This window comes from Lepisosteus oculatus, chromosome 27 (genome assembly GCF_040954835.1).
Source record: "Lepisosteus oculatus isolate fLepOcu1 chromosome 27, fLepOcu1.hap2, whole genome shotgun sequence".
NCBI lineage: Eukaryota > Metazoa > Chordata > Actinopteri > Semionotiformes > Lepisosteidae > Lepisosteus > Lepisosteus oculatus.
In genome coordinates, this window is record NC_090722.1 from 7,111,794 (window position 1) to 7,136,075 (window position 24,282).

General features: G+C 55.6%; 2 protein-coding genes across 2 annotated transcripts in view; both read right to left on the reverse strand.

Annotated features, from left to right (window-relative positions):
* Nucleotides 1–9,851, reverse strand: part of rprd2a (regulation of nuclear pre-mRNA domain containing 2a) — a 30,511-nt gene extending 20,660 nt beyond the window's left edge. The window contains exons 1-2 of the mRNA XM_069185466.1: nucleotides 9,712–9,851; nucleotides 8,678–9,013 (exon numbers count right to left, since the gene is read on the reverse strand). Of these exons, the coding sequence (XP_069041567.1) occupies nucleotides 8,678–8,855 (178 nt within the window). The 5' untranslated portion in view covers nucleotides 8,856–9,013; nucleotides 9,712–9,851. The remainder of the gene's footprint in view (nucleotides 1–8,677; nucleotides 9,014–9,711) is intronic.
* A 1,255-nt stretch (nucleotides 9,852–11,106) lies between these two features.
* Nucleotides 11,107–23,116, reverse strand: prpf3 (PRP3 pre-mRNA processing factor 3 homolog (yeast)). Its single transcript, XM_069185075.1, has 16 exons — nucleotides 22,916–23,116; nucleotides 20,752–20,903; nucleotides 20,531–20,661; nucleotides 19,751–19,906; nucleotides 17,993–18,079; nucleotides 17,552–17,781; nucleotides 15,674–15,980; nucleotides 15,271–15,437; nucleotides 14,932–15,014; nucleotides 14,631–14,774; nucleotides 14,236–14,335; nucleotides 14,001–14,114; nucleotides 13,046–13,164; nucleotides 12,865–12,945; nucleotides 12,628–12,689; nucleotides 11,107–12,539 (listed from the first exon to the last, which is right to left on the reverse strand). The coding sequence occupies exons 2-16, from the start codon at nucleotides 20,894–20,896 to the stop codon at nucleotides 12,390–12,392; spliced, it is 2,076 nt and encodes a 691-aa protein (XP_069041176.1). The 5' UTR covers nucleotides 20,897–20,903; nucleotides 22,916–23,116; the 3' UTR covers nucleotides 11,107–12,389.
* Nucleotides 23,117–24,282: the final 1,166 nt, after the last annotated feature.

The window sequence follows — 24,282 nt, forward strand, 5'->3', positions numbered from 1 at the left end:
ATAAACAGGAAACTATATAGAGTAAAGTTAGTTATTTTAAACTTGCTTGTGCTTCTCTGTTTCTGTGAATATCTTTGTCAGGGCACAGAGGTGCTCAGAACAAGTAAGGTCAGGGCATAGATGTACAGCTAATTTCAGCTTCTTTTCTAACACCCATACAAAAGAACACAACAATACACAAAACAATATCTATAATGGATTTCTATAATACAAAGCTATTTTGCAATGATTTTACTAGACATTTGCCATTTCTATGGTCAGTTAATGTCAAGTCGGGGTATCTGTACGTTACACAGACCCCTGTACATCAGTGCAGGGAGAGTCAGGGAGTGGGAGTCACAGCCTACATTCAATCACCAGCCAACGTCAGGAAACACGGAGGTCTTTCTTTCTATATTTCAATAGATGTGATCGATGTAGCTGCGTTTTACACCTGTTTTGAACAAAACCGCGGGAGCACCTCAGCTGATCAGCAGAGGTGTGAAGGCAGTTCAGGACAGTTAAAGTAAGGAAAAGCACAGGTCCACATAATGGAAAGAGTCATGTGCCGATCGGTTTTGTGATATTTTTAACTTAAAGTTATGAATCGTCCCCTTTCTGTGGAAGAAATCTACTATCATTCCCATTCCAAAAACTGCTTGGCAAACAACCACTATCGCTGGCGCCGAGACTCTCAGAGAAGTTCAATTTCAAGTCACCTGATAAGACTGGGGTCCTGCACTCCCTCACAAACAGGTCTCCCCGGGTCAGGCTGGGGTCCGACACTCACCGGATACCCCACAGCGCTGCGTCCTGCCCCCCTTTCCCTTTCGCACACCCATGATTGCAAGAGCAAACACGCAGAAGCCTCAGGAAGACTGCTGATGACACAGCCCCGGGCTGCTTATTAAAGGGAAACTACAAGGCCATTTTTATATTTCGGGGTTAGAAAGCATCAGAAAGAATCAGCATCGATGAGCGCTTTTCAAACAACAATAAAAAGAAAATAGACACAGTAACTTGTAAAACCTCCAATTTCTGCACACTGGTGGTGGTGGACGGGATCCCCGTTACCTGTAAAAGCGCTTTGAGTGGAGTGTCCAGAAAAGCGCTATATAAGTGTAAGCAATTATTAATTTCCATCACAGAATTAACAGACTTTCCCGGTCTGCGCAGCGCCATTTGCTGTGATCCAGAACGAGTCGACATGAAGCTCTGTCACTGTAAAGAAGCAGGCTTGCGAATGCTTCTCTTTCAATCCGACAGAAAGACTGCTCTCAACATCGAGACCGTGCCGCTGACAAATACAACTTGCGCGTCAACTCGGCATGCAGATCGTGTTGGAAACGTTCTGTGGCGGACTTGTCTGCTGCACAACCTGTACCTTTTATTCTCTCGCACATCGCGTTGGCCATCACAGAGTTCATCATTTCGTCTCGTTTTTCTAGAACGTCCACGAATGTATTTTGCTACCGGGATTTAATAACCAGTCTCTGCAACTGGGACTGCAGCTTCAAACACCCAGAAAGTCATCAGAGGCCCACGCTTAAATGATTTGACTAAATAGCGCGATACGTTTTCTTTGACGTCTAATGTCTTGCAGGGAAACTCAACAGCCCTCCAAGCTGCTGCAATTAAGCTGATACAGCATGAGAAGAGAAGAGGGGAGGATACCCCACCCATGTTATTGACAGGGACCTCTTCCGAGCCACAGACATCCCCCGGATCATCAACTCAATCAGGAACTCGCGGTCTCACAACCGTGTTCCATCGGTGCCTCCCTACCAGACCATTAACGACAACTTGCCCATCCTACAGGACGATCCCTCCACTGGTACCCTCTTTCCTGACTGCCCCACCTTCTCACATAGCCACCCACCTAATCTGTGTAACCTTCTCGTCCACAGCTGCCATGCCCGCCCCCAGAATCATCCCCACCAGGCACGTTCCCCGGCAACAGAACCAGCTGCGTCACCTGTAAATGTCCAGGATATCCGATACCAGGCTCATTCATGGCCCCTCCGGACAATCCTGGATCACGCAGGTGATATCTTGTACGTCCAGAAACCTTACTTCCTGCATCTCTCGCTGAAAATGTTCAGCTATTTAGGATTGTGAGACAGGACGGGGACTGGAAGACCCTTTCAGGGAACGTGTCAGAGCTGTGAGGATCAAACTTCTCTCCAAAAACTGTCTCTCATTTCACCTCAATCACATCAATCTCTCTGTCTGCGTCCGCACAGAGGGGTTTCAGAACTCCCCTTGCAGGAAGACATTCAAAACCAATATGATCCTGAACACCAGGATCACACCTTCTCCCTTCTCTCAATGACAGACTCGTTCCCTTCTAATCCTCTATTCGTTTTGACTTCACACCTCTCTTCACCTGTCTCAGCTTCACACCACCCGAGTGCCCACTCTGCTTCTCTCCTGCTCCCTCCTCCTCCTCTCCACTCCCGGCTTCTGTCCTCTCCTGCTTCATCAACTGCCGGCTTTCCTCTCTCCCTCACACCTGAAGAAGACTTCTCAGTAACAACAGCTACTTTTTATTTTTTATTACTTCAGTATCGCTACAAGATGACACTTTTGTGCTTGAGCAGTTTTCTGGAGGGAAAAAAACTTTTACAGAGTTCCTTGAGCAAAAATACCATTAGTTTCAAAACTAAGTAACAATATAACACTTATTACAAACTGTGTGTCATGTTGACCACTCCAAACACCACTCATCTGGACAGTGTACTGGCCCAGTCACCTGACCACTGACCAAACACCGTTACTCTGGACAGTGTACAGGCCTCATCACACTGACCACTGACCAAACACCGTTACTCTGGACAGTGTACAGGCCCCATCACACTGACCACTGACCAAACACCGTTAATCTGGACAGTGTACAGGCCCAGTCACCTGACCACTGACCAAACACCGTTAATCTGGACAGTTTACAGGCTCCATCATACTGACCACTGACCAAACACAGCTAATCTGGTCAGTGTACAGGCCCAGTCACACTGACCAAACACAGCTAAACTGGTCAGTGTACAGGCCCAGTCACACTGACCAAACACAGCTAAACTGGTCAGCGTACAGGCCCAGTCACACTGACCACTGACCAAACACAGTTAATCTGGACAGCAAACAGGCCCCATCACACTGACCACTAACCAAACACAGCTAATCTAGACAGTGTACAGGCCCAGTCACACTGAGCACTGACCAAACACAGTTAATCTGGACAGCGTACAGGCCCAGTCACACTGACCAAACACAGTTAATCTGGACAGCGTACAGGCCCAGTCACACTGACCAAACACAGTTAATCTGGACAGCGTACAGGCCCAGTCACACTGACCAAACACAGTTAATCTGGACAGCGTACAGGCCCAGTCACACTGACCAAACACAGTTAATCTGGACAGCGTACAGGCCCAGTCACACTGACCACTGACCAAACACAGTTAATCTGGACAGCGTACAGGCCCAGTCACACTGACCAAACACAGCTCATCTAGACAGTGTACAGGCCCAGTCACACTGACCACTGACCAAACACAGCTAATCTGGGCAGTGTACAGGCCCAGTCACACTGATCAAACACAGCTAAACTGGTCTGCGTACAGGCGCAGTCACACTGAGCACTTTCCAAACACGGCTAATCTGGTCAGCGTACAGGCCCAGTCACATTGACCACTGACCACACACCAAACACCATTAATCTGAACTGTGCACAGATCCTGTGATACTGACCACTGACAACACTCCAAACACAGTCCATCTGCACTGCGTACAGATGAACGCCTGGGCTAGGTCAGACGACGGAATCAACCACATTACTCTGCCTCCCGCTTCACTAAGAAATTCCCACAAATTCCCAGAGAGCCGGGAAATGAAAGTGAAACCACCTTCCTGTGTCAGTGAGGGAGACATCCCGCCCCCACGGCACGTGACAGAGCCTGACAGCCCTGCACCAGGCCAGCTGCGCTGGAGCCCTCACTCAGAGGCACAGAGGTGTAGGAGGGAGCCCAGAGACCAAGCCCTCCCCCCCAGAGGCAGACATCTCTTCAGCCCACGGCTGCTGGGCTCTCCTGGTGGAGCTCTCCCACTGCCTCCCGGCCCAGGGCAAACTGGGCCCACCGAGCGCCAGGCTTGACCCGGTACACGACTGCCACCAGTCCGTAACGAGCCTCCCGGCACACAAAGACTGCCGCCCCGCATTCTCATTCTCAGTGTGCTGGGTTCTCGACACTTTCCAAAATCACACAGATCTACCCGAGATGAGGGAGGATGCTTGAAATCTACTACTCTGTGATCCCTACACCTGAAGAAAGCTCCAGGCACACTGTTTAAACCTGGAGCGGGTCAGAGCATCGCCAGTAACACTCCTGCAGGCACACTGTTTAAACCTGGAGCGGGTCAGAGCATCGCCAGTAACACTCCTGCAGGCACACTGTTTAAACCTGGTGCGGGTCAGAGCATCACCAGTAACACTCCTGCAGGCACACTGTTTAAACCTGGAGCGGGTCAGCCTGCTGTGCACTGCGGGGGTAGGCCTACTGTCCTGCAGGTTCGTGGCCAGTGTCAGATGCTCTCCAGGAACACCTCTCACTCCTGAAGAGGACCGCAGGAAAAACCCGAGCGTGATGACACTGCGCAGTCCTGCGCAGGCCCTGCACTCACCCCCCGGCCCAGCAAAACAGTGAGAACCTAACCTGCCCCGCCTCCGGCCAGAGCCCTCACCACCAGGACAGGGCTCCTGAAACTATTCTGCCACCCTGTCGGAGCTACAGGTCTGACCAGAGGCTGGCCGACAGCAGCCTGTCCGAGACGCATCAACCTCAGCCCGAGCGATTACCGACACCCCTTCATTATCACGCCATGAGTCCCTGCAATCTGGGCATCCGCTTCACTCAGAAATCCCAGAGAAATCCCGGACACCGGCTCAGCCCGCTCCACTCTTCACAAACTGCACTTCCTTCCTCCTGCCAGCGGCTCCCAGCCGAGCCGCTCCGTCCAGTTCAGTTTATTTGTCAGTGCAGTGAAATGTTATTTGCATGCATGCTCCAGTACACAGGCAATAAGGAAACACCACACTGAAACACAGACCAGCAGCAGCAACAACAAGAAAGTTGAACAGTATACAGTGCAAATGAAAGTCCGCACAAGCAGTGTGCGAAAAGGAAACAGAGTGAGCCGGTGGTAGAGGTCTGACAGCAGGCTCTGAATCTGGAGGTACGTGCCTTTATGCTCCTGTGACACGTACCAGGGCTGGGGAGAGAAAGGTGAGGAGCCAGGAATACACACAGCCTTCCCCACCCTCAGGGACCCCCAAGCCCACCCCCTGCAGTTCTCACAGGCACCTGCCAACACTCAGCTAGCGCAGGTCTGGAAGGCTTCTCCGACATCACCTCTACAGAGTGAGGAAACCAACCCAGTGATTATAGTCCCACAGCTCACGGTACTGGGAATGAATACAATGACTCAACTCCAGGACCATCTACACAGAAACAGTATTCCTCACCAGTTTCTAACACACTCACAGTACTGGGAATGACTATAACGACTCAACTCCAGGACCATCTACACAGAAACAGTATTCCTCACCAGTTTCTAACACACTCACAGTACTGGGAATGACTATAACGACTCAACTCCAGGACCATCTACACAGAAACAGTATTCCTCACCAGTTTCTAACACACTCACAGTACTGGGAATGACTACAATGACTCAACTCCAGGACCATCTACACAGAAACAGTATTCCTCACCAGTTTCTAACACACTCACAGTACTGGGAATGACTACAATGACTCAACTCCAGGACCATCTACACAGAAACAGTATTCCTCTCCAGTTTCTAACACACTCACAGTACTGGGAATGACTACAATGACTCAACTCCAGGACCATCTACACAGAAACAGTATTCCTCACCAGTTTCTAACACACTCACAGTACTGGGAATGACTACCATGACTCCAGGATCACCTATATGTATACAGTATCCTAGGAAATACAGTAACTCCTTGTCATATACAAGCTTCACTCGTTCCTTGAAACCCGCTCGTAAGGTGAAAACGAATAGGAGATAAATTAAACTCCCATGACTCCCCGTGTTATAAACTGTGATTGGTCTGAGAACTCAAAAACGTTCCTTCAAACACCCAGATGTCACCCCGATACAGCACTGAACATGAAAACAATCCACTACCAGCCCAGCGTATTTAGAATCCAGTACTGCAGATACATCCTTACTCTGGTGAGCAAACAGACAAACATTAGGCACTATCCTCTAATGCACACACCTAACACACAAGTCTTTATTAGAAAATAAGTTGAAAGAAGAATCTTGGAGATGCTTTACAACAGCCCAGGTCTTTCGAGTGAAAAAATCTGCTTGCTCAATTAAAACACATCTTGTGCATAGGAAGACCCATACAGAGGTGGCTTGAATGAACTGAGAAAAGGCAGGTCCTGCCTGACCAAGCACCCACAGTAACGGACACACGCAGGGCATGTGTATTCAGATTCTCAGACGGCTTTCGAGAACGTCGCTCAGAAATAATTCCTGCACGCAGGTGCGTGGCTATGAAATTAAAAAAAGAGTAGAGTCAAACTGGAGTGGAGTAGCTGATGGAGCACCATGATGACCTGCAGGACCACTGCTCTTCCAGACTTCTGTCCGTCCAGGCTCTGGGACAGCCAGCGGCCGGCATTGGGTGAAGATGCCAGATGAGCAAAACACCACAGGAGCCACGGATGAGATTTAATAAAAAAAAGAGTCGGACCACAATCCCAGACTGGGCCAAGAACCTGGCTGGTGAGGTTCCACACAGACCAGTGCCGGGCTCTGCAGGCAGGAAGAGGGAATCTCCGGGCTCAAGCAGGCTGCTTCCGATGAAGACTGTTCCCGCCTGTTACAGCGTCTACACCAGGAGTCGGCCACCTACGGCACCGGCACCGGCACCCAGAGGGGCTTTTAACAGCACGAGCGAGGAGAGCAGCGCATGCAGTACACATCTTTCAGAAACCAAGCTAAAACAGTGCCAAACAGTGCGCTGGGCTGTGCTGCAATTCTCCACAGCACGCCACCCAAGGAGAGCAAGACGATTCACTTGGTTTCTTTGCTGCATTATTTGTTAAGGGGGGGGCCGCCTGCTGCTTTCACAGGAAAAGCCGACATCGCCACGCGAACGAACGCACCCGCCCTCCGTCCGCAGGGTGCCGATCGGACCGGCAGGGGCCTTTTCAAAACACTGAAGCCGGTTCTTCGCGGGAGACGGCCGCTACTTCCAACATCGTCAAGAACGAGCCGTGTTCCAAAGTTTGGAGTCTACCTGCGAGAAACGGCAGGATTTCCAATGTTTTGGCCCGATGTTTTTTTTTCTGGTTAAACCTGACGGATTTGCTACCAGCAATACAGATATTTCCCCAGCAAGGATCACACTCAACGGTAAGAGGCGCATTTAAATGTATTAATCTTCACATATAACAGCCAAAATCCAGGTTTTATTCATCAGAAGCAGAGCTATTACTGACATAAATTGAAGTGTGAATGCCAACTCCCACTGGGTCAGATAACCTGGGGAAGGTTTGGAACAGAGAACAGGCAGCGATTCTTTAGCCCAAGAGTTGTGGGAGAGTGGAACAAGCTGCCTAGCCGATACCCTGGTGTTTCTAAAGACGCAGCTGGGTGAGATCCAGGGATCCAGTTTGTAAGCTGCCTCCTGTTGTGTCCGCTCCTCCTGGGAGCGAACCGAGCACGGCCGGACCCAAACGGACCGGGCCGGTCCTGGCCGGACCCGGGAAGGCAGCTGGCGTGCTATGGCCAGGGTCTACAGAACAGGACTCCCCACACAGGACCCCAGACCCACCGCAAGGCCCCCCGACAGGGCACTTCAGCAGCCACCCAGAAACACCCTGTGCGCCGCAGGGCCTCCGAGAGCAACACTGCAGGACCACCACCAGGGAGACACAGGGGGGCCACAGGCCGGCCCCCCCAAACCAGAGAGTCACACACAGGTGGGCCACAAGCCGGCCCCCCCAAACCAGAGAGTCACACACAGGTGGGCCACAAGCCGGCCCCCCCAACCAGAGTCACACACAGGGGGGCCACAGGCCAGCCCCCCCAACCAGAGTCACACACAGGGGGGCCACAGGCCGGCCCCCCCAAACCAGAGAGTCACACACAGGTGGGCCACAAGCCGGCCCCCCCAACCAGAGTCACACACAGGGGGGCCACAGGCCACAGGCCAGCCCCCCAGAGAGACACACAGGGGGGCCACAGGCCACAGGCCAGCCCCCCGGAGAGACACACAGGGGGGCCACAGGCCAGCCCCCCGGAGAGACACACAGGGGGGCCACAGGCCACAGGCCAGCCCCCCGGAGAGACACACAGGGGGGCCACAGGCCACAGGCCAGCCCCCCGGAGAGACACACAGGGGGGCCACAGGCCACAGGCCAGCCCCCCGGAGAGACACTTTCCAACAGCTATTCCACCTCCCCAGCACACCTGAGCGGGCGGTGGGCTCCTCAATGACACCGCACTGCTGCTGCAGAATCCCACCCAGCCCACAGACACAGCGCCAGGCCTGTGCGCACACCGCTCCCGGCCCAGCGCCCGTCCCGCAGACACGCTCGCCGATGGAGAAGCGGGGGACACCGCATTATATAACCCCGGCCAGCCCCGGGATACTCACATTTCCGCAACCACTTCATCCAGTAGCGCACGATGACGGCGTTGTGCTTCTTGTTCTCGATACACCAGGTCGACAGGCTCTGGATGGACTCCATGGTGTTGGAGACACCCTGGAACTTGCGGTCCAGCGAAGACTCCAAAGCCGAGGAGCCCCGGCCGCTGCCTCCGCCAGCCGCCATCTTTCTCGCACTCAGTCGGCCAGGCTGCTCGGGAGCGCGCTCGGCCGTGGGCGACGGGAACGCGCGCTTCACCCGGTCACAGCGCCGCCGAGCGGGGACGCGCGCCCTCTCTCCGCCAGTGGGGGGCGAGCCTATGCCTGTTTGTGTCGTTTCACCCCCTCCCCAAAAAAAAAAAAGAAAAGAGAGAGAGCGGCCTGAGTCCGAGCGATTATTAATGAGTCCCGCACGGCGGTGGGCCCGTTCCCGGCGCTCAGGTCGTAGCGGGCTCTTTCCCGCGCGCGGCCGGGTCGCCGTGGACTCGAGCCGTTCGTTTTTTTTTTTTAAAAAACAGTCTCGGTCCACCCGCTCGTGCGTCACAGAACGCGCCCGATACAAGTTCTGACGACTGAACTGCAGCGCGAGGCTGACAACGCCGCACGTGTCTCCACTTTATACCCTAAAGAGCGACACGGCCCCTCGCTGCCGACATCACCAGCTATGGATCCAGCCGATATCTGTCGATATCCTGTGCCGCCGCCGCCGGCGGGAGGGAGGGAGCCGGGCTACACGAGCCCCCCTGCCCGTCCTCGAGCCCAACCGTCACCTCTTGCTCTCCTACGGACGTCACCGAGCGCTGAGCGCCTGTGACAGACGCCGCCTCAGCGCGTCGGTTTGTTTCTTTAAAACGCTGTTAAATGTTTTTTTTTAATGGGGTAAGAGTCACTCAGAGAAAAGACAAGACTCCACGGAGCTCGCAGCACCGAGACCTCCGAGTTCGCTTAAGGAACCCAAAACAATGCAGTCATGGTCTACTGTACAGATAAGATCGCTACACCAGTTCTCTCTCGATTTATTTGGCATTTTTTTATTTTATTACCGATTCTTTGCTACGACTCAACGCTCTTACTCCTCCGTAAGTTTATTTTGCTGTGTCTCGCGTTTGAGGCGGCAGACCAGTTCCACATCCCAAACAACACGGCTCTCCGCCACCTTGAGCACTTTCCCTCTCGGCGCCGGGCGCGCGCGCGCGCGTCCCCGCTGGCCCGGCGGCGCCATTCCGGGAGAGAAGCGGGGGGGGACCGTTCAGACTTGTCAGCTTCTCTGGAGACATCGTTTGTCTAGCCCCCCTCCAATACAGGTTTCCTATTATAAAAGAGAAAAATAACAACACACCTAGGCTTTATTAGTATTTCTACTTAAAATGTGATGGCAGCCTGCATCTGTTTAATTTTATACGAACCCATGTCAAAATAGTACCTTCCAAAATGTACGGGTCACGTTTAGGGACATTTTATTCTGAGAGATTCGCGTTTAGTTCAAGCCTAAAAAAACGACATCAATACCAAGAAACAAGTAAATGTTTATTCCATGCTGAAAAGAGGTGTGTTTCTGCTGCGACCCTCCATGTCTTCCGCATGGAATAAACCTTTACTTGTCCCTTCGCAGCTTACGCATGCTGAGGCAGCTCCCTACTTGAACTTCATCAGAACTAAGGCTGCTTTTCAAAACTCATCGAAATGTCAACGGATGAATCCGTGTTACATATCGGCTATTAAGATCGCACGGTGAAGACACCTGTTAAAACCGATCTACCTATATATTTAAACTATTATTGCAAAATGACAACTGTACTGGGACTGTAGCTCCTATTGTAACAGGACTGTTCTACTGCACTGGGACTGTAGCTCCTATTGTAACGGGACTGTTCTACTGGACTGGGACTGTAGCCCCTATTGTAACAGGACTGTTCTACTGGACTGGGACTGTAACCCCTATTGTAACGGGACTGTTCTACTGCACTGGGACTGTAGCTCCTATTGTAACAGGACTGTTCTACTGTACTGGGACTGTAGCTCCTATTGTAACACTGTTCTACTGCACTGGGACTGTAGCTCCTATTGTAACGGGACTGTTCTACTGGACTGGGACTGTAGCTCTTATTGTAACGGGACTGTAGCCCCTATTTTAACAGGACTGTTCTACTGGACTGGGACTGTAGACCCTATTGTAACAGGACTGTCCTACTGCACTGGGACTGTAGCCCCTATTGTAACAGGACTGTCCTACTGCACTGGGACTGTAGCTCCTATTGTAACAGGACTGTTCTACTGCACTGGGACTGTAGCTCTTATTGTAACAGGACTGTTCTACTGCACTGGGACTGTAGCTCCTATTGTAACGGGACTGTTCTACGGGACTGGGACTGTAGCTCTCCAAGAACACATGATTAGTCAAACAGGAAAACATCTCAACAAAAACAAAGAACCCAGCATTTTTTTCAATTTTTATTGTTTTTGTTCAAAATATGTACACTTTTACAATGTCATTCCATTGACTGTACAGAGCAGTCAGTCCACAATAATAATGGTGAAATGTGACAACAGATAGACAGAAACGACTGTAACGGTCAACTCTCAGAACAGGATTCAGAGTTCTCCTAGCACTACGCTGCCAGACTGTCAGTGCACAGCAGTCTGATCCACTCCAGGTTTTACAGTACTGCCAGTCAGACTCCCAGTGCACAGCAGTCTGATCCACTCCAGGTTTTACAGTACTGCCAGTCAGACTCCCAGTGCACAGCAGTCTGATCCACTCCAAGTTTTCTTATCCACTGCAGGGCTCTTGTGCAGATTGTTACTTACAAAATAGAAAAACAAAGATATATACACACAGTATTTAATATTAACTCGATATATCTGATGATGAGCTATGGTCTCAAAACAAGGCAGCAAGCATCACATTTGCAGTCCTGGTAGTGATTCTGTCCCCCAAAAAATCCTGGAATGGATTAGACTGCAGCTAGTTGAGAAAATGGGAAGGATCAACTCTAATAATCAACTCCTTGTGGTCTCCTGCGTTGTCTCCCAGTCTCTCCAATTCCTGTTCTCAATCCCTCACTTATCCCAAGTATTCCTAGTCTATCAGTCCTCAGCAGTCTTTCCAGTCCTCCCAGACTGTCATGCTCCAAATATTCCCAGTCTTCACTGTCTCCCAGTCCTTCTCTATCCCAGTCCCTCTGTCCCCCAGCAGTCCTAGTCTCGAAGTCCCCCGTCCCCCAGCAGTCGCAGTCTGCCAGTCCCTCTCTCCCCAAGCAGTCCCAGTCCCTCTGTCCCCCAGCAGTCCCAGTCTGCCAGTCCCCCTCTCTCCAGCAGTCCCAGTCCCTGTCCCCCAGCAGTCCTAGTCTCCCAGCCTCTCTGTCCCCCAGCAGTCCTAGTCTCCCAGTTCCTCTCAGCCCAGCAGTCCTAGTCTCCCAGTTCCTCTCAGCCCAGCAGTCCTAGTCTCCCAGTTCCTCTCAGCCCAGCAGTCCCAGTCTGCCAGTCCCCCTCTCTCCAGCAGTCCCAGTCTCTCTGTCCCCCAGCAGTCCTAGTCTCCCAGTTCCTCTCAGCCCAGCAGTCCCAGTCTGCCAGTCCCCCTCTCTCCAGCAGTCCCAGTCTCTCTGTCCCCCAGCAGTCCTAGTCTCCCAGTTCCTCTCAGCCCAGCAGTCCTAGTCTCCCAGTTCCTCTCAGCCCAGCAGTGCTAGTCTGCCAGCCCCTCTCTCCCAGCAGTCCCAGGCTCTCAGTCCTCGGCGGTCTCCAGCACAGACTCGCTCAGCGCCAGGTCCCAGTAGTGCTCCGTGCCGTGCTTCCTGAAGTGCTCCCGGGCCATGTTCTCCGTGGGGCACTGCTTGAACTTCATGTCCCCGAAGCTGCGCTCCTTGGCCGTGCCCTGCGAGAGGGGACAGGGCATGAGACAGGCCGGGACTCCGGGTCTGGTGCCGACGGGAGGACAGACGGGAGGACAGACGGGCACTCACCTCCCAGACCAGAGAGCACTTATTCTTCTTCTTCAGCCCCTCCTCGTCCGAGCCCTCGGCATCTGCAGGGAGACGGAGCGACAATCAAGGTCACACCGTAGGGAGACCCGAGAGGCACGAGGACAATCTGCACAGACACAGCGCCCCTTCACCTCTCTCCCCTGTCCCCCTCTTCCCGTCCCCTCCCCCACTTCCTCTCCCCTGTCCCCCTCTTCCCTCTCCCCTACCCCCGCTCACCATCCCGTTTGGAGTTTGTCTGCTCATCCCACTTGATCCGGTGAAGCATCAGCCGTTTGAACTTCTTCTGCGCTTTGGGACCTGCGGGAAGGAGAGACGGGGGGGGAGATGAACTCACTGGTCACTGGCCGACCGACTGACCGCCTGCCCCCCTTGGGCCGGGAGACGCCCCCCTGCTCACCTCCCTCCACCACCACGATGTTCACGTCCCGGTGAAGGACCACTGTGCCCGTCAGGTACAGCTGGTTGGCGTTCGCCTCCACCTTGAACTTCTTCGCGGGGTTCGTGAGGTTTCGGATTCTGCGAGAATGACAGTGTTTTAAGAGACAGTCCGTTACAGTCACCTGTGCACTCACCTGATCTCCTCCTCTCACCTGTCCCCCTCCTATCCCTCCTCTCTCACCTGGCCCCCCCATCTTCCTCCCCCCTCACCGGGCCCCTCCTCCTCCTTCACCTGGCCCCCCCATCACCGGGCCCCTCCACCTCCTCCTCCCTCACCTGCCCCCCCACTCCTCATCCCTCCTCCTCCCTCACCTGGCCCCTCCTCCTCCTCCCCCCTCACCTGGCCCCTCCCCCTCCCTCACCTGGCCCCTCCTCCTCCTCCTCCCTCACCTGGCCCCTCCTCCTCCTCCCTCACCTGGCCCCTCCTCCTCCTCCCTCACCTGGCCCCTCCTCCTCCTCCTCCTCCTCCCTCACCTGGCCCCTCCTCCTCCTCCTCCTCCTCCCTCACCTCGCCCCTCCTCCTCCTCCTCCCTCCCCTGGCCCCTCCTCCTCCTCCCTCACCTGGCCCCTCCTCCTCCTCCCTCACCTGGCCCCTCCTCCTCCTCCCTCACCTGGCTCTCCCCCTCCCCTGGCCCCTCCTCCTCCTCCCTCACCTGGCCCCTCCCCCTCCTCCGTCACCTGGCCCCTCCCCCTCCTCCCTCACCTGGCCCCTCCCCCTCCTCCTCCTCCCTCACCTCACCCCTCCTCCTCCTCCTCCTCCTCCTCCCTCACCTCACCCCTCCTCCTCCTCCTCCTCCCTCACCTCGCCCCTCCTCCTCCTCCTCCTCCCTCACCTCGCCCCTCCTCCTCCTCCTCCCTCACCTGCCCCCCCCTCCTCCTCCTCCCTCACCTGGCCCCTCCTCCTCCTCCCTCACCTGTACACAGCGATGTGAACCCCATGAGACAGGTCCTCCTTGAGCTTCTTCGCCTTCTTCTCTTTCCGCTGCTCCGCCGTCAGCTTGCGGGCCGCGTTCGCCTCCTCGTGGGCTCTGGGCAGAGAGCGGGAGGGGTGAGCTCGCGGGGACAGAGACAGAAAAACCCCGACTGGGGGGAGAGCGGGGACCCCCTGCGTCACAGCACAGGAGGGGGCGGTGAAAGAGACTTGCTTACTTCTGTCGCTTGGCCATCTGAGCGCGAACGTGGGCCTCCACCTTCGTGGGGTCCTGAACCGCCTCCGTCCCCAAAACCCTCATCAGGTTCGAAATGCGAACTGGGACAGAGAGAGAGGAAGAGACTGAGAAACCCTCCCCCAGCACAAATTCCGCACAGCAAGTGTGGGGGCTCTGCGCTCGCTATACAGTGCGTGTGCTGTATGGGCTCATGCTCTGCAGTGCGTGTGCTGTATGGGCTCTGCTCTTGCTGTACTGTGCGTGTGCTGTATGGGCTCTGCTCATGCTCTGCAGTGCGTGTGCTGTATGGGCTCTGCTCTTGCTGTACAGTGAGTGTGCTGTATGGGCTCTGCACTGTGCAGTCCAGAGCCTCACACTCTCCAGTTTATACAGTACCTTTGGGTTCTGGTGGTGGCATCAGCCCCAGTCGCACCTTCTCCTGCAGCTCTTTCTGCGCCTCTCTGCGCGTCTGCCTGCGAAGCTTCTTCTGTTCCTTCTTCGTCAGGTATACACCCAGGGTCACCGGCCGGTCAGTGTCCACTGCACACACGCACACACAGAGAGACAGGTCACTCAGAGACACACCCGGGGTCACCGGCCGGTCAGTGTCCACTGCACACACGCACACACAGAGAGACAGGTCACACAGAAACATGCACAGAGCCACGCAGGCAGAAACTGACAGAGAGCACCGAACCTGGGGGTTTCATCTGAGCCGGGTGCTCAACCAGGTTTGTAATCCCGAAGAATTCTGTATCCTCAGGGACACCCTCCATGGTCCTGGGACAAACAGCCAGAGAGAAGAAATCAACACAGTGCTCACTGTCCACTGTCCGGCGCAGTGGCCTGGATACCACTGCGCCGCTCTACAGAGGACTGGACACGAGCACACTGTCCACTGCGCCGCTCTACAGAGGACTGGACACGAGCACACTGTCCACTGCGCCGCTCTACAGAGTGGTCACTGCATAACGGAGAGACAGACAGAGACAAAATCGAGTTACAGTCTAAAAAAAAGATGAAGACAGAGACTCACAGCTCGGTGCCTGCAGGCAGGATATAAGAGTCCCACCACTCAATGTGGGGTACCTCCCCATCCTTTAGCTCCTTCTTAGGGGCGATGAGGGCCAGCTTGGTGGAGGCCTGGATACCTGTCTTCTTCGCTGCCTGGGCAATTTCCATCTGCAGCTTTTCTAGCTGAGCCTGAGAAAGAGAGAGAGGGGTTCATACAGACACACTGACTGGACACTCCAGTACATTAACACTGCCCTGAGAGAGAGGGGTTCATACAGACACACTGACTGGACACTCCAGTACATTAACACTGCACTGAGAGAGAGGGGTTCATACAGACACACTGACTGGACACTCCAGTACATGAACTCTATGATATAGGTTACATGACCCATAATTTTCAGGACCTCCCCCCTCAGTGTCACCTTGGTGCGGATACGCTGGGCGATCTTCTCGAAGCGCCCCTTGTCGTGGAACTTGAAGCCCCTCTTGGGGCGCTGGGCCGGAGGAAGGGGCACGCGGGTGTCGTAGTAGGAGGTGGACTCCAGGTCGTCGGAGGGCCTCTCGCGCAGCTGCTGCTTGAACTGCTCGCGCTTCACGGCGCGGATGTTGGCCTTCAGCGTGGGCATGCGGTGCGTCAGCTCCACCTCCTTCCCGCTGGCGTCCACGGTTCTGCCCAGCTCGTCCAGGATCAGTGGAGTCGGCTTGGACACTTCCCGCGCCTCGACCTTGCTGTGGAAGAGTGAGAGAGAGAGAGGGGTTCATACAGACACACTGACTGACTGGACACTCCAGTACATTAACACTGCACTGAGAGAGAGGGGTTCATACAGACACACTGACTGACTGGACACTCCAGTACATGAACACTGCACTGAGAGAGAGGGGTTCATACAGACACACTGACTGGACACTCCAGTTCATTAACACTGCACTGAGAGAGAGGGGTTCATAAAGACACACTGACTGACTGGACACTCCAGTACATTAACACTGCACTGAGAGAGAGGGGTTCATACAGACACACTGACTGACTGGACACTCCAGTACATTAACACTGCACTGAGAGAGAGGGGTTCATACAGACACACTGACTGACTGGACACTCCAGTACATTAACACTGCACTGAGAGAGAGGGGTTCATACAGACACACTGACTGGACACTCCAGTTCATTAACACTGCACTGAGAGAGAGGGGTTCATAAAGACACACTGACTGACTGGACACTCCAGTACATTAACACTGCACTGAGAGAGAGGGGTTCATACAGACACACTGACTGACTGGACACTCCAGTACATTAACACTGCACTGAGAGAGAGGGGTTCATACAGACACACTGACTGACTGGACACTCCAGTACATTAACACTGCACTGAGAGAGAGGGGTTCATACAGACACACTGACTGGACACTCCAGTTCATTAACACTGCACTGAGAGAGAGGGGTTCATAAAGACACACTGACTGACTGGACACTCCAGTACATTAACACTGCACTGAGAGAGAGGGGTTAATACAGACACACTGACTGGACACTCCAGTACATTAACACTGCACTGAGAGAGAGAGGTTCATACAGACACACTGACTGACTGGACACTCCAGTACATTAACACTGCACTGAGAGAGAGGGGTTCATACAGACACACTGACTGACTGGACACTCCAGTACATTAACACTGCACTGAGAGAGAGGGGTTCATACAGACACACTGACTGGACACTCCAGTACATTAACACTGCACTGAGAGAGAGAGGTTCATACAGACACACTGACTGACTGGACACTCCAGTACATTAACACTGCACTGAGAGAGAGGGGTTCATACAGACACACTGACTGACTGGACACTCCAGTACATTAACACTGCACTGAGAGAGAGGGGTTCATACAGACACACTGACTGGACACTCCAGTTCATTAACACTGCACTGAGAGAGAGGGGTTCATAAAGACACACTGACTGACTGGACACTCCAGTACATTAACACTGCACTGAGAGAGAGGGGTTAATACAGACACACTGACTGACTGGACACTCCAGTACATTAACACTGCACTGAGAGAGAGGGGTTCATACAGACACACTGACTGACTGGACACTCCAGTACATTAACACTGCACTGGGAGAGAGGGGTTCATACAGACACACTGACTGGACACTCCAGTACATTAACACTGCACCGAGAGAGAGGGGTTCATACAGGCAGACATAAACGCCCAAGTACACTGCGATCAAGAGACAGAGGGACAGCACAGAGAAAGATGAAGGGTGCAGTTGCCCACTCAGACTCACGGAGGCGCTATCCCCATGGCGTGCAGGTTGGCCAGGGCCACAAGGTTGTTGGTGCCAGAGCCTAGCGCTCCCAGAATGCCCGGCTTCATGGCCAGCTGCGACTGGATGCGGGCCTGCAGCTCCGCTGCCTTGCGTGCCTTCTCGATGGCGTCGTTCATGAAGGTGGCAGCGTGGGAAGGAGGAATCGACTGGCCCCTTGTGCTCGCCTCCGGGGGAGCCAAGGGCAGACGCTGGAAAGGAAGGGAGTGGGAGACCGCTGACAACCTGATCCGCGACGTCTTCCCCCCACACTGTGAACTCCAACCGTATGGAGAGAACACACTTCCACAGCACTTCGACACCTACTCTCCCAACACACGGCCCCCGTCAGAGGGACAAGCCCTCGTGGGTTACGGAGACAGAGACCGGAGATCGTAAAAATCTGCAAACCAGTCTCCTCACCGGCACAACGGGCACTGGAGCGACGAAACTGAGCTGCTTCTTCCTCTCCTCGATCTGCCGCGTGGCCGCCTCCATCATCTGCTTGATCTGAGGGGACATCAGGCAGAACAGCTCTGTGCCTCCGTCACCTGTGTTGTTCGGAGAGGCGCGCTCGATAGCAGCACATGTGCGTCAGTGACTCATGAGCACAATATTTACAGGTGTGTGTGACAGGTGTGTGGGGTGACCTGTTCGTCAGAGCCAGGTGTGCGGGGTGACCCGTTCGTCAGAGCCAGGTGTGCGGGGTGACCCGTTCGTCAGAGCCAGGTGTGCGGGGTGACCCGTTCGTCAGGGCCGGGTGTGCGGGGTGACCTGTTCGTCAGAGCCGGGTGTGCGAGGTGACCTGTTCGTCAGAGCCGGGTGTGCGGGGTGACCTGTTCGTCAGAGCCGGGTGTGCGGGGTGACCTGTTCGTCAGAGCCGGGTGTGCGAGGTGACCCGTTCGTCAGAGCCGGGTGTGCGGGGTGACCCGTTCGTCAGAGCCGGGTGTGCGAGGTGACCCGTTCGTCAGAGCCTGGTGTGCGGGGTGACCCGTTCGTCAGAGCCTGGTGTGCGGGGTGACCCGTTCGTCAGAGCCAGGTGTGTGGGGTGACCCGTTCGTCAGGGCCAGGTGTGCGGGGTGACCTGTTCGTCAGAGCCGGGTGTGCGGGGTGACCTGTTCGTCAGAGCCGGGTGTGTGGGGTGACCTGTTCGTCAGAGCCAGGTGTGCGGGGTGACCCTACGTCAGAGCCAGGTGTGCGGGGTGACCCTACGTCAGAGCCGGGTGTGTGGGGTGACCTGTTCGTCAGGGTCGGGTGTGTGGGGTGACCTGTTCGTCAGGGCCGGGTGTGTGGGGTGACCTGTTCGTAAGAGCCGGGTGTGCGAGGTGACCTGTTCGTCAGGGCCGGGTGTGTGGGGTGACCTGTTCGTCAGAGCCGGGTGTGCGGGGTGACCTGTTCGTCAGAGCCGGGTGTGTGGGGTGACCTGTTCGTCAGAGCCGGGTGTGCGGGGTGACCCTACGTCAGAGCCAGGTGTGCGGGGTGACCCGTTCGTCAGAGCCAGGTGTGTGGGGTGACCCGTTCGTCAGGGCCAGGTGTGCGGGGTGACCCGTTCGTCAGAGCCAGGTGTGCGGGGTGACCCGTTCGTCAGAGCCAGGTGTGTGGGGTGACCCGTTCGTCAGGGCCAGGTGTGCGGGGTGACCTGTTCGTCAGAGCCGGGTGTGCGGGGTGACCTGTTCGTCAGAGCCGGGTGTGCGGGGTGACCTGTTCGTCAGAGCCGGGTGTGTGGGGTGACCTGTTCGTCAGGGCCAGGTGTGTGGGGTGACCCGTTCGTCAGGGCCAGGTGTGTGGGGTGACCCGTTCGTCAGGGCCAGGTGTGCGGGGTGACCCGTTCGTCAGAGCCAGGTGTGCGGGGTGACCCGTTCGTCAGAGCCAGGTGTGTGGGGTGACCCGTTCGTCAGGGCCAGGTGTGCGGGGTGACCTGTTCGTCAGAGCCGAGTGTGCGGGGTGACCTGTTCGTCAGAGCCGGGTGTGCGGGGTGACCTGTTCGTCAGAGCCGGGTGTGTGGGGTGACCTGTTCGTCAGAGCCGGGTGTGCGGGGTGACCCTACGTCAGAGCCAGGTGTGCGGGGTGACCCTACGTCAGAGCCAGGTGTGTGGGGTGACCTGTTCGTCAGAGCCAGGTGTGCGGGGTGACCTGTTCGTCAGAGCCGGGTGTGCGGGGTGACCTGGCCGCCAGTGTTACCTGCATCTTGGTGAGCATGCCGGGACTCTCCGAGGGGGGGCCAGGCAGCACCTCGGGCTCTTCCACCTCCTCGAAGCGAGGAACCCGCTTCCTCTTCACGCCCGCCTCCGACCCGGGGGCGTCGCGCGCCACCTCGGACTCCTCCCCGAACACCTCCTGGCGGGCAGAGAGGGGTTAGCGATCACATGGTGCCGCGCCCAGCTACCCCCCCCCAGCCCCCCTGCCCCTCGCCCAGCTACCCCCCCACAACCCCAGCCCCTCGCCCAGCTACCCCCCCCAGCCCCCCTGCCCCTCGCCCAGCTACCCCCCCACAACCCCAGCCCCTCGCCCAGCTACCCCCCCCAGCCCCCCTGCCACCCGCCCAGCTACCCCCCCACAACCCCAGCTACCACACCACCACCCCCCCAGCCCCTCACCCAGCTACCCCCCCACAACCCCAGCTACCACACCACCACCCCCCCAGCCCCTCACCCAGCTACCCCCCCCCAGCCCCCCTGCCCCTCGCCCAGCTACCCCCCCACAACCCCAGCCCCTCGCCCAGCTACCCCCCCCAGCCCCCCTGCCACCCGCCCAGCTACCCCCCCACAACCCCAGCTACCACACCACCACCCCCCCAGCCCCTCACCCAGCTACCCCCCCCAGCCCCCCTGCCCCTCGCCCAGCTACCCCATCCAACTGCCCTGCCCCTTGCCCAGCTACCCCCCCACCCCAGCTACCCCATCGCCACCCCCCCTGCCCCTCGCCCAGCTACCCCATCCAACTGCCCAGCCCCCCCCTCACCTTCAGGTCCCGCTTGCGGTTCTTCTCGCCCCCGGAGCGGGAGTTCCGGGAGCTGCGCCCCTCCTCCACCGCCTCGAACAGCCGGTCCACGAACTTCGCCGTCGACTCGTCCAGGAACGGCTTCAGCTGGTCTGGGGGGGGAGCACAGGGCAAGCGGTCAGCGCAAGGCGGCCGCAGGCCTCAGGGCGACGGGCAGCGGCCGGCCGGCCGGCCACACGGACCTGTGGTCTTGCGCTTGTCCAGCCCCTTGCCGACGCAGTGCAGCGCGGCCGTGACGACGGTGGGCTCGGAGAAGCCCAGCACCTTCTTGACCGTCCGCTCCACCCAGGGGCGGAGCTCCTCCAGCTCCCGCTTCGACAGCGACATCCCAGCCCTGCGGACACAGAGCACCCGGTCACTCGGCTCGTGTACATCAGTCAGTCCCTCGGTCCAGCGCTCCCTCGGTCCAGCGCTCCCTCAGACGGTCCCTCAGTCCAGCGCTCTCTCAGACGGTCCCTCAGTCCAGCGCTCTCTCAGTTGGTCCCTCAGTCAGTCCCTCAGTCCAGCGCTCTCTCAGTTGGTCCCTCAGCTGGTCCCTCAGTCCAGCTCTCCCTCAGCTGGTCCCTCAGTCCAGCTCTCCCTCAGTCGGTCCCTCAGTCCAGCTCTCCCTCAGTCGGTCCCTCAGTCCAGCTCTCCCTCAGTCGGTCCCTCAGTCCAGCTCTCCCTCAGTCAGTCCCTGTCCAGCTCTCCCTCAGTCAGTCCCTCAGTCCAGCTCTCCCTCAGTCGGTCCCTCAGTCCAGCTCTCCCTCAGCTGGTCCCTCAGTCCAGCTCTCCCTCAGTCGGTCCCTCAGTCCAGCTCTCCCTCAGTCGGTCCCTGTCCAGCTCTCCCTCAGTCAGTCCCTCAGTCCAGCTCTCCCTCAGTCGGTCCCTCAGTCCAGCTCTCTCTCAGTCGGTCCCTCAGTCCAGCTCTCTCTCAGTCGGTCCCTCAGTCCAGCTCTCTCTCAGTCGGTCCCTCAGTCCAGCTCTCTCTCAGCTGGTCACTCAGTCCAGCGCTCTGTCACACGGTCACTCAGTCCAGTTCTCTCTCAGCTGGTCACTCAGTCCAGCTCTCTCTCACACGGTCACTCAGTCCAGCTCTCTCTCACACGGTCACTCAGTCCAGCTCTCTCTCACACGGTCCCTCAGTCCAGCTCTCTCTCACACGGTCCCTCAGTCCAGCTCTCTGTCACACGGTCACTCAGTCCAGTTCTCTCTCAGCTGGTCACTCAGTCCAGCTCTCTCTCACACGGTCACTCAGTCCAGCTCTCTCTCACACGGTCACTCAGTCCAGCTCTCTCTCACACGGTCACTCAGTCCAGCTCTCTCTCACACGGTCACTCAGTCCAGCGCTCTCTCACACGGTCCCTCAGTCCAGCTCTCTCTCACACGGTCACTCAGTCCAGCGCTCTCTCAGCTGGTCACTCAGTCCAGCGCTCTCTCAGCTGGTCACTCAGTCCAGCGCTCTCTCACACGGTCCCTCAGTCCAGCGCTCTCTCAGTCGGTCCCTCAGTCCAGCGCTCTCTCAGTCGGTCCCTCAGTCGGTCCCTCAGTCCAGTTCTCTCTCAGCTGGTCACTCAGTCCAGCTCTCTCTCACACGGTCACTCAGTCCAGCTCTCTCTCACACGGTCACTCAGTCCAGCTCTCTCTCACACGGTCACTCAGTCCAGCTCTCTCTCACACGGTCACTCAGTCCAGCTCTCTCTCACACGGTCACTCAGTCCAGCTCTCTCTCACACGGTCACTCAGTCCAGCTCTCTCTCACACGGTCACTCAGTCCAGTGCTCTCTCAGCTGGTCACTCAGTCCAGCGCTCTCTCACACGGTCCCTCAGTCCAGCGCTCTCTCACACGGTCCCTCAGTCCAGCTCTCTCTCACACGGTCACTCAGTCCAGCGCTCTCTCACACGGTCACCAGAGGCTCCACTGCCAGCATGAGCTCAGAGAGCCCCAGCGCGCCCCTCAGTGTATCCACTCCAGATCTTACAGTGTTGATAGTCCGCCTCCCAGCTGCCCCATCCACCCCAGGACTTACGCCCAGCAGTGCGCTATGGTGCTAACTGTGATGCTACAGGAAACATACTAAGCATTTTTGCAATTATTATACTATCTGTTCAATTAATTATACAAGAAAGTTGTCAACGTGACACATCCATGCCCTCGTACATACACGACCCTGTGCACTAGGAGTCTCAAGTCCTGCGGTTACAATGTCTAATTATATCCGGGATATAAAAGTTTCGCTGATGAACATCAACAGTTCTGAAACACTTCCTAAAACCCATATTCCCCAGTAACTACACCGATAAACAAAAGTACGACGATAATGTGGCGCGTTAACACCGTCCGTTCCTCTTCCAATCGGTACTCACCACGCGGGTTCACTTGAAATGGGTAAACGTTGACTTTTTAAGTAAAATATCAGCAGTTTCGTTTTAAAAAATATTACTATAATCGAAAAAAAAAACTCAACAGTAAAATAAACCCGAACAGCTCCCGAAGAAGAGTGAACTCTTCGGCTCGCACGGCGCGACACCAACAACGTACAGGGAACGTCCGGCCGGAAGCGGAAATGGCGTCACGAAGCCCATCGTCCCAAAGGATGTAAACGAAGCCGTAGTCCTTGTCACATGACGGGGGAGAGCATTCTTTTTAAGCGACTGCTTCTCAGTGACGTTTCCACGTTATCTGCAGTTAAAGCAGCTGGGCAGTGGCATTTTAGTGCAGTCTGTTGTTTTACTTAGCTTTTGCGAATTTTTCGATTTCAACGACCATTCACACCCTGCAAGTAACACTCCGGCCCGCTAGCGGGGGATCCTTCATTGGCAGGGTCAGCTTTTCACATCCCAGTCAACCCATACAGTCGGGCGTGGTTACTGGAAATATTTTTTGTGAAACAGATGCCTCGCATGGTAGTAGCAATTACAACGCGGCTTAAAGTTTTTAAAACCCATAATTAAACGAAGGTTGCAACAATAGAAAGACGGAAAATTTTCTTCTCTGGTAGTTCGAGGCGCAGTTCGTGCATGCGCCACAAGAGGGCGGTGTGACTGTGTGAAAAGCGAGCAGAAAAAAATGAAAAGTACAGATGGATGACCGACACTGCACTGCACTCCACACGTACAAACGTGCGCTGTGAGGTAGCAATGTTGACCCTGGAGCCACCCTGTCTCGATATGGAGTTGAGCTTGACTTGATCTGCTTCTCCTTCACTCCTGAGCTGGCTCATACAAAGGAAGTCCTCACTCCTGCACAACCTGAAACATGAATCAATCAAGTGAAATGGCCGACAGAAAACGGCAGTCCCCACATTCCATCTCTACAGGCAAGGACACGGTGAACGAGAGTGATAGTAGGGCTAAAATAACCTTCTCAATTTGCCATCAGAAAGATTTAGAAAATATTGAATCTGCATTGTCTATCGCTTTTCTGACCCAGTTCTGCTTTCTGAAGGCTAATGAAGTGATTGTTCTGTGTAGACTCGTTTGTTATTTTTAATGGTAAAACTGGTTTTGATTTGACTAATTCATTGTATTAGTGTTACATCTGCAGTATGTCTTGTCTGGGCACCGGCTGCCGTGTGAGATAAGCATGATCTGTGGGAGAACCCTGTCTCGTTACTGAGAGTGGGAGCCCAGGCCACACGGATAATTAAACTGACCGCGGTCCCCTCCGTTCGTCTGATGAGAACACATCAGTGGCATCGCTGTCTCGCCTGCAGCCCCTCCAGCCCTTCAGA

Bases quoted from the DNA above. Each gene is read 5' to 3' on its own strand.
- prpf3 (XM_069185075.1), bottom strand. From the start codon at position 20,896: ATGTCGCTGTCGAAGCGGGAGCTGGAGGAGCTCCGCCCCTGGGTGGAG. The intron at 15,015-15,270 runs GTGAGTCTCTGT...TGTTTGTCCCAG, and splicing joins CTGCCTGCAGGCACCGAGCT to GACCATGGAGGGTGTCCCTG. The intron at 14,775-14,931 runs GTTCGGTGCTCT...GCGTGTGTGCAG, and splicing joins GGCTCAGATGAAACCCCCAG to TGGACACTGACCGGCCGGTG.